The sequence below is a fragment of the Dysidea avara genome, chromosome 1 (assembly GCF_963678975.1).
Source record: "Dysidea avara chromosome 1, odDysAvar1.4, whole genome shotgun sequence".
Lineage (NCBI taxonomy): Eukaryota > Metazoa > Porifera > Demospongiae > Dictyoceratida > Dysideidae > Dysidea > Dysidea avara.
This window is the reverse complement of record NC_089272.1, coordinates 52602839-52616674: the sequence shown is the minus strand read 5'-3', so window position 1 is coordinate 52616674 and position 13836 is coordinate 52602839. Positions and strand designations below refer to the sequence as shown.

General features: G+C 35.3%; 1 protein-coding gene across 1 annotated transcript; it reads right to left on the bottom strand.

Annotated features, from left to right (window-relative positions):
- Positions 1-7628: 7628 nt before the first annotated feature.
- LOC136268578 (probable outer membrane protein pmp20) lies at positions 7629-13836 on the bottom strand. Its single transcript, XM_066063958.1, has 2 exons — positions 8514-13836; positions 7629-7963 (listed from the first exon to the last, which is right to left on the bottom strand). Exons 1-2 carry the CDS (start codon positions 13517-13519, stop codon positions 7879-7881), a joined length of 5091 nt encoding a protein of 1696 aa, XP_065920030.1. The 5' UTR covers positions 13520-13836; the 3' UTR covers positions 7629-7878.

Sequence of the window (13836 nt, the reverse complement as noted above, 5' to 3'; positions counted from 1 at the left end):
TCAGCCCTTTTGAATTATATTAATAGCTAGTAGGTTTTGTAGAACAAAACAACTGATAAAAATAATAGCAAAGCTAGGTAATTGAAATGTTTATTGGTTAGTGCATCTTCAAAGGTCAAAAATCTCCTACACATGGTTTCATTGGATTTGCACAAGTAAAAAAATTGTCAAGCAACAAAAACAGCAGTGTTGAGTTTGGTAATACTTCAAGGTATATTAAGAGATTAAAATTACATACTTTGATTCACACGAATTGAATATTACACATGTACACACACATAATAAAATATTTGAAATCTGTCACTGTTAATTAATATGCACGAATGTTATACTGTTTACCACATCATGTCAGTCTTCAATGTCAACCATCACTTCCAATAAAGATTCTTGGTAGTGAGCATAACCCTTATTATATGGATATTCACAACAAATATATAACCACACCTTATATGGTTACTTATGTTATGTATGTACCAAAGTTTAGTTAATATTCATGTGCAGAGACCAGATTAGTGATAAGTCCTGTACGCTACACCCCTGTAACTTAAAACATAAATTTTGTAATACTTGTCTATTTATAACTTGTTAGGAGCAAGGGACGGAGGCGATGAAAACTACAGAAGTGTTAGACCACTCCAAATAAATTCTCTGTAGCCAGTCCTGGACTCACATGCAGGAGGGTGGTCCATTTCCATTGTTCCATTACAAGATTGACAGCTTTTCAAGCCATTGTTTGCCTAGCACAACCATAAAAAGCTTGTACCTTTCTTTTTTATTTGCAAAATACACAATACAGAACAAACCAAGCTAGGTGTTGACATTCTACCTCACCCAGTGTGTTTGCTGTAATGTACTCCTGTTGAACACCCTCTCTTACTACTTTATATTATGAATCTTGCTTTGAGTGAACAACACAGGATACATTAAAAAGCAAGTAATATTATTTTTGATAGAGCACTTGAACTGTATCTATCAGGCATAATACCAGTAGTTATCAATGGACTATAGCTATATACTGAGTTAGCTACACAGGGTTTAATACTATTGAACTAAAGAAAAACAGTGGACTAATGATCATGTGGACAATACAATACATCAAGGCAGTGTTGTATGTAGGATGCAATGCGAAACTTCCCTGTAAAGTCATGTTGAGTATAGGCAGTAGTGATTCTAGAGCTGGCATATGGGGGGGCACAACATGGGTGCTGTAGTACCAAGTAGTTTGTCAGGTAGATCCTCGTTTAGTCCGTAGCTCAATGACACTGCAAGTCCACTGATGATAAACAGCAGCTGAAAACTGGATAGCATTTCTTGTCACGAGCAGTTGCTAGCTGACTGCAACTGAAGCTAAACAATCGAGTTAGCAATAGTCCACTTAATCATATGGTAATAAGAAAGCTTAACACTGCAAAGTGCATAGTAATCCACAAATTGTTTTATAATTATGATTAAATATGGGTAGCTACATTCAATTTGATTTGTAACAACTTTTATTATAGAAAAAGATTTACTTACAGTGAAAACCATAATGGTTGCTATGCTACGTGCAAGGGGACTTCCAACCGTACAAGTGCCCCTTTTCAGGTATTCTTATAATTAATCTAGAGTTTCTACCAAGATATCCACCATGCTTGATCATCTGTCTACAATTACAAATGATCACACTGATACTGTATTATTATAACTATTGCTAGAGAGTACAGTACGTAGCTCCTTTACATTTGTGACCCATGATGAAGCATACATACAGTGTAGGTACCGTATATTCAGCAACTAGCTACACCATACTATTATAATATTATGCATTGACTCATAGCTGTAATTTGAGATGAAGTATTGCCCCCTACCCCCTCCCTAATTCTTCCTCCTTAGATCAGTTCTGCATGTGTTGATTTATTGTATATTCATATTGTAATCATAGCTACTGTATGTACATGAGTACAGTACTTATAAAAGTATATATGCAATGGGCGTACGTATCTGATCTCAAAACAGTGGATGTTTGGAACAGATTACATGATATTTATTATGTAGCTGTCACTTCTAAGTCAATGACAATGCAGTGTCTGTGAACATTAAGCGCAGTACCTGAATGTTCTGAGTAAAGATAACATCTTGTGGTAAGCTGATAAATATTCTGATTGCTTTTACCGCTCCTTTTCAATGCATTGTTGATCAAGAATACAGTGTGGTCTACATAATTATTGCCAGTACTCAATCACTGGTCTTAATTACTAGCTATATGTAGCTACTTACAGCTAAAGAGTAATGAACATATTGTTGTCTGTAAAATGAAAACTCTTATAAATAATAGTAAAGATCCGATTAGCTTTATAAATGACAGATGCAGTATATATGATCATAATAACTAGCTACCATCAATAAGTAAAGCTACATCAAGGTCTTTGATAGTGTCATTATAGAGGATATTTTTGTACAAGATATCAGTAAATAAATTATACTCACACAATGCCCATGTGCATGTTGTGGACCAAGATACAGTACATAACAATCATACAGAAAATTAATATTGGACTGGTCCAAGCTAGTTAATAACTTACTGATGTCATGCACTACTGTAATTGTTGAAAATCCTGAGCATCATGAATTACACGAAACATTTTAAAGGTATCAGCAAATTACAAAACAGAACTGCTGACTTGGATAGTCACGTAATTGAGCTATTAAATAACACAGGACAAAGCACTGAACCCTGAGGCAAGCAGTAGAATACCCATATACAGCTATTGTTTTAGTATATTGTGTTCGATTATCTTATACTGTAAGGTATAGCTAAATACATGTATATAGCTTCGTGGTTAATGTGTTATACAGTAATTTTATTTACAGAATTTCATTAATAAGAGCTATAATCTATATAGGTTTAGCTACAGCTGTAAAGCTACAATACACATGAGTACACAAATTCATGGAGGATCATTTATACATACAGTATTACTGAAATCTATTTTATGGAATTAAAAAAAGCGTTTGGCTAATACTGATGGCATGTTATAAAAGATGTCTCAGAATCAAGCTAAATTTGTTCAGAATGAAGAGTAGTGCCATTGGTTTCAACAATGATTATTTTACATTTCAAGCATGCAGGATCCAAGTACTGATAGAAAACATTTTCATTCCATGGAGACAACCTTACTACAACTCTAGTAGTCTGCATGTTGTTCAACATAACACATCTAACTGTACTATTTCTTTGAATTGGTTAGTCATCAAAGACATGAGCAAACCACTTTCCCATCATATTTCCCAGGGAATATGCTAGCTAAACCCCAACCATTACTTTAATACATTTGAATGCCCATGCTAAAGTGTTACATAATATAATAGCTATCAAGGGACTCAGAGTAAAAGTGAAAGTGGTAAGGCTCAGTCTGGGGGGCATTCCCCCAGGAAATTTTAAATTGCACATTTAGAGGTGCCATTTGGAGGCACTCTTTGGTTGTAGTACTGTGTGCAAGTGTTCAGTGGAGACTGACATCTCCATACTACTGTTGAACTCCTAACCTTATCATTTGAGTCTATTAATAAACAGTAAGAAGTGTTTCCAAGCTGCTACAAAGAGAAACAAAGCAAAAGCTGCATGGTATAACAGTTAGAGGTGCTTAATACAGACGAGGTCGACAGAAGTTGTTCTGAGTGAAAGACAGTGTTGTTTCTGTCCATTATTGCTAATAAATTGATGCCAAATATTACATGTTAACTACTTTTAGTTTGGCTTCATCAAGTTTAATTTTTTTATTTCACTGAACCAAAAAGTGTTGAGGCTCTGGCCTCACTGGTCGTACCACTCTGATGCCTTTGATAGCTATTAGTATTCATCATGTGGATATCCTTACATGTAGTTTGTTTAGTACCCAACAAGACAGTCATGTGGGTGATATTCCAACTTCTGCAATTTCAACCATACCCATTTTACAGTACATAGGTCAATCTCTTGTAAAAGAAGTTCAGTGTTATCTTCCAATGCATACATTGGTGCTTCACTGCCTTTAATCAACCAGATCAATAATTAGTATAAATGTAGTTGTACAGACTATTTCTTTGTCTATGGTTGGAAAGCAATCATAGGAGTACCAAGATACCCTTGAAGTATTAACACAATTGCTGATTCACTTCAAAACCATTTTACAATATTGGGTAACTTAAATGGCTACAATAGGCCTTATCTCAATTACTCACATAAATATTTTAGGACACATACAGTGTATACACATATATATTATTTCACTGTATGATCAGCTAAAATTTACAATAATTTTATCCAATCCCTCAAATGCTCAAAAGTTTGTAGTTTCTTATTTTGAATATCTCTGATCCCTAATATACAAACATCACCCAGAACAAAAATATGATCTTAGTTTTTGACATAACATGCAGTATGAAAAATGTATTATACAAATAGAGTAGTATACTTCTGTACATCAGGGTGTGGTGAAGTTATGCTTGATTCCATATCAAATAGTAACAAGTACATAAAGATATGATGTTGTACTACTGTACTTTCACTTTGTGCTAAATCATTTCTGTCAAAGAAGAAATCTATTTAGCTTGTAACACTATAGCTATCCCCATACAAGTTTAAAAAGATAAAAGTGCTCACATATTAAATCAGTGATGTTAGGAATCACTATTGTCATTGGCTTCATATAGTTGTTCATTCATGTAAACATGTCTCTACCATTCTACATTACTATGAAAACTTTTGATGTCTGGAGTCTCTTTACTGGTCAAGAACTTTGGAAGCAGCTAAGATACAAAGCAACAAATCATACAACCAGATAGATTTTAAGACACTGAAATTAATGCTTAAGCCTAAGTCACTTCAGAAGAAGTCCTAAATAGAAATGATAGCTGTTATTTTTTGGTTACTCCATAATAACACTTCCTTGATATAGTACAATTTCAATACCGCCCAGTCCTAATCATTTTTTTTTGCATCAAACACTATCACCTACATCTACAACAAGCTGAAAGAAATACAGCCTTCAAAACAGCCAAGATAGGAAAGTATAGCAATGCTGTTGTTAACCATCACAGTTAACCATCACAGTCATTAGTTTCCAATAATTCCATCTATTTGTTCGAACTAACTATTCCCACCAATACCCAGCAACATCTTTTGGCTACTAGAGCTAGTAAGGAAGACCGGTATAGCTGTTTACAATATGACCTTCTGCTTTCTGGCTTATCTGTTAATCTCATTTCCATCAAGATTGGTTGTTAAGGACATTGTATGCCAGACACAATTGCCCAAGTAGCCAATGCTTGTGAAGTGGCAAAGAAGACCATATAAGATCCCTGTTTAAGCAGGCTGCTCACATTGCTGTCTCCTGCTCATACAGAATTTTTAATTCTAGAGCCTCCCTGGACTGGGATCTATCAGTTTGCCTAAACTGAGCTTTTCTGCATGCTATAATTACTATTTTTGTATTGTAATTTGAAAGTGTAAGTCTTGCCTGGGCTCCTGTACTGTCCATCCAGTGCATGCATGGTACCCCTGAGTCTAGACCCCTGTACTTAAGTTTTATTTTGTCTTAACAAAACAAGACATCTCTCTCTCTCAATGTTAAATCTTAACATTTAGGCCTTTAGAAATACAACTGAAGTCTTTAGAAGTAACTACAATACATGTAGCTTCAAACCATCGAAATGATAATTATTTTTAGTGGTACCTCTTTCGTATAAAGTTGCTGGGCTAACGGTTTCAATTGATTTTACAGTGAAGAAAGATAAATTGAGTTACGTAGTAGTGTTTACAATGGGTACTTATTTGACTGATAAACTGATTTTGGTGTACTGAATTAGAGAAAACTTGGCAGCAGTTCATCAAGGCTCTTCCAAAAAGGGTGATTCCATGGAACCCTTTAAACCCCACTGGATCTGATCCTGGGTATTAAACTTCTTATTATAGGCTTAGTTGCATCTCAGGTGACTCTATTTAGACATAGTATATTATTATTAATATTCACATTCACAAATTCCATTGTTAATTATTTTCATGATTCAAGTTACATACCATCACCCTTGCATTTGGCCATATTTTTGCACAATACCTTACCTAAACTGAATACTGATCGATGCGCGCGCAGTAACACGTGCAACTAATCAAACGAGTCGATTGCTCTTCGTAATGCCATGCCGAGGAAGAAAGCTACAGCTTCTCGCCAATCCCCTTCAAGCGCCTGAACTTCTGGAGAGAGCCAGGACACACTGGAGCTGCCTCTGAAGCGAAGCCGGCGTTCCGATGTATATTTGAGTATACGGACAGGATGTTACTATGCTGTATAATTATATTATACAGTATGTGATGCTTGTATACACGTACTGTACTGGATCATGATGACACACCCTATTATTATTGGTCTAGCTGTATTCATAATGCTAGCACAGTGAAAATAGTGACAAACCCCCTGGTAAGAACAGGGGCGGATCTAGGATTTATAAAAGGGGGGGGGGGGGGGGCTAACTCAAGGTACTAATCTCTTGGGTATAGGTGTGTGAAGCATGCTGGAACTAGGGGGGTCTGGGGGCATGCTCCCCCAGGAAAATTTTGAAAAATAGATGCTAAAATACTGCAATTTGGAGACATTTCCACATAAAATTCATACCTGTAGATATTTTATATACTGCCTTTAGATTATAGGTGTGGCTCTCTGAAGCATTTTGCTAATGGAAAAGTTTGGGTAGGTACAGACAACCAAGTACATGATGTACCCCTCTCACAATTGCACAACACTGAATAGGTGCATGTTAGAATAAGAATGTTGAAAGTGGAAAATTTTGAAATTTGAACAATACAAGATTGAATCTGAGAGCAAATTAAGTATTGCCATACATATTAACTACACAAGTAGATGAATGAAGCCCTTTAAACAGACCAATGCACTTCATTGTATGTATATAGGTGCAGGCAGATTTGGAAAAATTCCATAACAGAACCAACTACATGTTTCTAGTGAATGTTCTATTAGAGTAGTTAGCTGACTGCTCTATTAGAGTATCTCGATCTTGTACACCTCCGATGCTGATCCGGGTCCTTGTTGTATAAACTTTAGCATAAATCCACTGATAATACCTTGGAAAGATGTTTATAAGGTGGTTTTATGAGTATTTGTATTATTAGTGATTATATAATTATGCTAAGACAAAATTTCATTATAATACTCAGTATATTGATCAAGTAAAGCCTAAATATGAAGGGGGGGCTTCAGCCCCCAAAGCCCCCCCCTGGATCCGCCCCTGAAGAAAGGCTGACTCAAGATATTCTAATGCCACAGTCACCCTAATAGAACAGTCACATGTGTACAGCTGTTTGCTATAACAAAAAACCAAGCAAATTAATTTTAAAGTAGGGATCCAAGTGATAAATAGTAGTGTAACAAGAGATGAGTGATGGTATTATAGCATAGCTCAGTGGAAAATCCCTACATTAGCATGTTATATGCCAATGTACTGTAGTTATATGCCAATGTAGGGATTTCCTACTGAGCTATACTTTAATACCATCACTCATCTCTTGCTTTTATTGCTTGGATCCCTACTTCATTTTTATATACTATAGTACATAATTAGAGGCTAAGGGAATTTCAAATTTTTATATGCTAATATATTCACTCATTCATGTATCAAGTAAGTATATGTACAATAAACTAAGCAGATACACTGCTAAAATACCATGGGTAAAGTAACTGTTATTACAATATAATGTGTGATATGCAAATTAATTCTTTTCTGGAATTCATTTTCATGAACCCCACAAGAATATACATACATCGATGGTCTTTAAACAATATTTGTTGTAGTTGATAATGTCTAGCTTTACAAGGTTAACGTGTAAACACTTTTTGCTGCCTTAGATCAGTCTTCAATCTCATTCATTACTTCCATGAATGACTCGCGAAAACGAACATCATTATCATCATAACCAAATTTAGGATTGTGTCTAGGAGTGAATATGTGAAGTAAGAAATAATACAGGGAAGAGTACATCATTAAGTGTTATTATGTATATACACTGGTCCTATACGTGTGTACTTAATGCTACCCTACTAGGAACCTGTGAGAAGGCTTAAGCCTGTTAATGCAGGAAGTCTGAAGTTTGAGAAGAACTGTATATGTGACCTGGCCTTTTCAACAACCACACCTTTATGGTAGTGAAAAAGGTTATAACTTAATTTATATTTGTATGTATATAAAATTGCTGCATGCATGCATCCCCTATTTAAAGATATGGATGGTAAACACAAAATAGGACTGATAAGCAAGGAATTAGGAAGCAAAATTTTAAACTCATTATCAGTATCAGTACACCAAGCTACATACGTAGTTACATTCTTGAACTCATTTCCATGTATTAAGTGAGTGGTACACACTTGAACAAAACTGACACTCATTCTATGTTCAACGATACTCTCACTCAGAACCTGCCCCCACATATCCCTCAAGGCTTCCCTGGTTCTATTATAATACATATAGGTACTGTACATGCTTACATTTCACATATAGTAACATTTCTTCTCATGTTATCATCTATGGTAATGACATCAATGGTGGGAATATTGTTGATTTCACTGTTAGTGTTCCTAGTAGGTTTATGGCAACAATAGTTCATAATAACATTCTTGATTTTATCTTTGTACACCACCAGTTCCATTACAACAAATGATAGTAAGGGTAGCACCACTAAAATAATGGTGACAACTAAAAGCACATCTGAACCAAAACTGTCAAAGAGCGACACTACTGAAGCAAAGATCATTATTTGTAAGACTACTCCATCAAAGATATTAAGAATTTCACTTTTGTATGGTTTCACTATCAGCTGTGTCAAGGCTAGTAATGTACAAGCAGTGTGTAATAATACTTGTTTAGCATTGTCATTAGATGAATTAGCAAGGATTATTAAAATTAACACTACTCGACAAATCATGTAATAGGCTGCAAAACAACGATATTTGTCTTTGTAGCATCCTTGAAACTGGTCTAGTAGTGGCTTCACACTGGTGAAGTTGATCTTGTGATTAAGAAACGGTTCAAGTACAAGTAAAAGTGGCAGACCAATTACAATTGCTATAGTACATAATGCTGCTATGGCAACGTATTCTAGATGACGACCTTGAAAATATTCCATGTCAGGTGAGAGGTAAGTGTAAACCTTATCCACATTTACAAATGTTAATGATCTCAATAGCAGTAATGAAGTTGTTGCCACAGAGGTATATGACAACAGTAAAAGAAAACATATTACACGTATTATTCCTCTGCTTACATATGCTGAAAACCTGTAAGACATTCTCGCCAATAAGCAGATTATTGCAACTATTATTGTGACAGCTAATGGATGTACATAATGAATGAACTGTTGGTCAATTCCACTCATATCCTCCACCAAGCAAAGTTGCCCTAGATATTGTGGAGTGGCTTTCGCAATGCTGGAAATAATGCTAATGGTAGTAAACAATCCTCGTGATGTATACAAGTGTTGACCCAACAAAATATCTAGCATGCTATAATAGTACGTTACAGCATAACAATAACCAATCCCAGTCTGATAGTATGTTACAATGAACACCACTACAACTAATGCTATCCAGTATATCATAGATAATATGATTACCAGTGATGCCTGCTCAGGTGTACATTTGTCAATGTCCACACATTCTGGAGAATCAAACGGGAGAGTATAGCCCTCATTACAGTTACCACAAGCAATTCCTGACCTATGAGAATTACACTGGTTAGTTCTTACTGGTGAAAGTTGATGGAATCCATTAGTCATTTCACAACAAGTAAAATTACAATAATTGTTAGGACAAACTGTCACTGTTGGCCTACTATCAATAACACCAAACCAGTAACCTCTTTTGACAATAGATGTACTACCAGAACAAGACACAATGTCACGATCATTGTAGCACACACACTTCTGTGTAGCATTATCGTAGAAGAAACCAGGGTGACATGGTGACAGTTCTGCTACCAGTTTGATAGAAATTTCTGACTCACTGTTAGTGTATGATGTAATAGTCATCGAAAAATTTTTTTTATTAGAAATTTTCTCACCTATTATGCTGATTCCTTCAAATAGTTGACATGCAATTGGCACAAATCTTGTTGCTTCAAGAAAGTATTGTTCACTTCCACCACTCACCACAAAGTCAACTCCTCCAGCGGGTTGATCATGAAAGCTTAGCACACAGGCATTAATCTTAATGTTCTGACCAAGCATTATGTTAGACACAAAATAATTCTGACATTTTCTTGATGAATTGATGGTATCAGCACAGGTGGTTGGATTATATAAGGCTAGGTGATGAGGAGGATAATTGTGTGTCACATTTAATCCCACTATGCTGTTATTCAAACATGCTTCATTACATGATGGTTGTATGTGCATATAAACATCATCACCTACTAGAGCAGTGTTATTGTCAAATTTTATATCAGCAAATTTTGATGAAATTTTACTCTGATTGTTTTCTATTAGTTCACCATAAATGGCTCCACCGTGAAGAATAGCACTGTTCTGGTGAAAAATAACAACAATCTCATTATCAAATGATGCAGTGAAGTTAGTACTAAAATATACTGCCCCACCACTTTTATTAGCTACATTATAGATGAATCTTGTAGATGAATTGCTGGTAAACTCAATGATGGACTGTTGGATATTAAGAGCTCCACCATGAACAGCTTTGTTGGCAATAAAATCCACTTTTGTGTTTCCTTCAACTACTACATATGAATGTCTGTTGCAGTACATGGCACCACCCATTGTTGCTGTATTCTGACCAAATGCCACAGTTGAATTGCCATCAAATATTGCATTAGAATTGTCATCTAAATTAATACTTCCTCCATTTTTACTGGCTTTATTACTTTCAAATGTGACTGTTACATTACCATTGAAAGCTACATCAGAATATGTAGAAGAGAAAAGAACTGCACCATTTTCAGCATTGTTTCTCATAAATGCTATCATTGAGTTTCCTTGGAATATGACACTACAACTCTCATAACAATAAATGCATCCTCCATTTGCAGTGGCTTTGTTACCTTTAAATGTCACAATTGTGTTTCCATTAAAGAGTAGATTAGAATAAATCTCACAATATACTCCTCCCCCTTCTGCAGCCTTGTTATCATTAAATATCCCTGTAGACTTTCCCTCAAATGACACATCACAATAATTAAGAGAGAACATGGCTCCTCCGAAGGTAGCTCTATTGTAAGCAAACCTTACTGTTGAGTTTCCATCAACTGAAATGAATGACTGGTCAAGAATGTATACAGCTCCTCCATTCTTGGCTGTATTATTTTTAAATGTCACTGCTGAGGTATTATCAAATGTAATTTTGCAGTTTTCATGAAAGTTAACTGCCCCTCCATTTTCCATGGCAAAGTTATATTTAAATGTCACCTTTGAGTTCCCATGAAATGATATATAACAATAATTTTTAGTGTAGAATGCTCCTCCATATTTTGCACTGTTGTGAATGAATTGCACAACTGAATTTTCATCCATTGATACGATAGAATTGTACAATGAGCCAATTGCTCCCCCAGTCTCACTGACATAATTATTTTTAAATGTCACATTTGACTTTCCAACAAATGATACATTAGAATAACCACTAGAATGCACAGCTCCTTCATATGTTGCACTATTTCCATCAAACGTCGCTGTTGTATTTCCATTAAATGATATTGTAGAATAAGATAAAGAGAACATTGCACCACCATATTTGGCTCTATTGTCAGCAAAAGTCACTACTGAATTCCCATTAAATACGACACTGCTGTTCTCAAAAGAATTAACAGCTCCTCCATTCTCATTAGCATCATTACCAGTAAACAACACTATTGAACTATTATTGAATGATATTTGAGAATAACTTATGGAATACAAAGCCCCACCATATTCCGCCCTGTTTTTATTAAATGTCACATTTGATTTTCCATCAAATGATATATTAGAATAAGTACTAGAATACACAGTTCCTTCGTACATTGCACCATTTCCAGCAAATGTTACTGTTGTATTTCCATCAAATGATATTATAGAATAAGTTAAAGAGAACATTGCACCACCATGTTTGGCTCTATTGTCAGCAAAAGTCACTACTGAATTCCCATTAAATACAACACTACTGTTCTCAAAAGAATTAACAGCTCCTCCATTCTCATTAGCATCATTACCAGTAAACAACACAGTTGAACTATTACTGAATAATATTTTAGAGTAACTTATGGAATACAAAGCCCCACCATATTCTGCCCTATTGTTATTAAATGTCACATTTGATTTGCCGACAAATGATATATTAGAATAAGTGCTAGAATACACAGCTCCACCGCGGATTGCACTATTGTCACTGAATGTCATTGTTGAGTTTTCTCCAACTGATGCACTGCATTTTTCACAGTATAATGCTCCTCCACTGACACTTGCCTTATTACCTTGAAAAATTAACACAGACTTTCCAGCAGATGATAAATTTGACTTGTTTATGGTGAACAGTGCACCACCATCTACTTCTGCACTATTATTTTTGAATTTTACAACTGTGTATTCTCCGAAATGTAATTTGGAATCATTAAGAAAAATTGCTCCACCATTAGTATACACCGAATTATTGTAAAAACTAACATTAGATTTGTCATCAAATACAACAATCGATTTGCTGCTCAAAATTCCTGCTCCACTAGTTGCCACATTATTTTCAAATATTACATCACCTTTAAAATGTAGACTGTGTTGTGAAATGTAAATGGGTACACCATCATTGTCATTAAACCTTGAATATTCTATTCTTAAATGTTCGTGGGATTGCTTTGTTGCACTGCCAATGTAGATCACACTTTTGGCAGGTCCATTGTTAGAGAAAATGCACTTTTCAATCAGTAAATGACAGTCATCTTTAATTGAGTAATGCAATGCAACACCATGACCTTCATACTTGTTAATGTGTGTGAAGTTGCAATTGGTAATGTGCACATTTCCTGATACTATCGACATCAGAACAGCCTGCCCTGTTAAATTATGGAAAAAACAGTCTTGAATTACAACATTAGATGAATTGTAAAACTTAATTCCTGGATAGGCTTCCTCAGTGCTGGAACCACACTTCTCCCAGTTAACACCAGCAACAGTCACATTCTTACATGAGACAAACTTGAGTGCTCCAGTACCATTACAATTTACTGTAGGACTTTCATGTCCAGTTATTGTAATGTTTTCGAGACCTTCTAGTAGCACACATGAAGACAGCACAACATCACTTCTTATGTTGACTATGGAATTGCTAGTGGCATTACTGAGCAAATCATCAATGGAATCAAAAGATTGATTGTGAATTAAGTTAAAAGGAAGTTCATCTTGGCCATTTTGTCTGCCTGCATCAACTTGAGTATGTGCTCCACCAGTCCCTTGGAGTCCTTCAACATTCCATAAGAACACAGTCAGTATTATAACAAAGCTTGCAGTCTTTGATATCATGTTAACCAATCATGAATATATGTGTTTCACAGCACAGTAACTCTGCTGTATTTGTAGTTTCAGAGACTTACAATGTAGCTATGTGTGCATAACAGAAGCCACTATAGACCTCACTCATTATAATTAGGTTATTTTGTTTTCATACAAAGTCTGCTTTAAAAGCCATTTATGTACCACTGTTACTATATACATTTCTTTGTTCATGTATCTACAGTTAAACCATATCCTGTAACCCACAATTAAATTGTTGATACAGGTCTTCTTTGTGTGTCTTGATGCGCCATAATAAATATTATACTTCCTTTACAGAAGCTGAA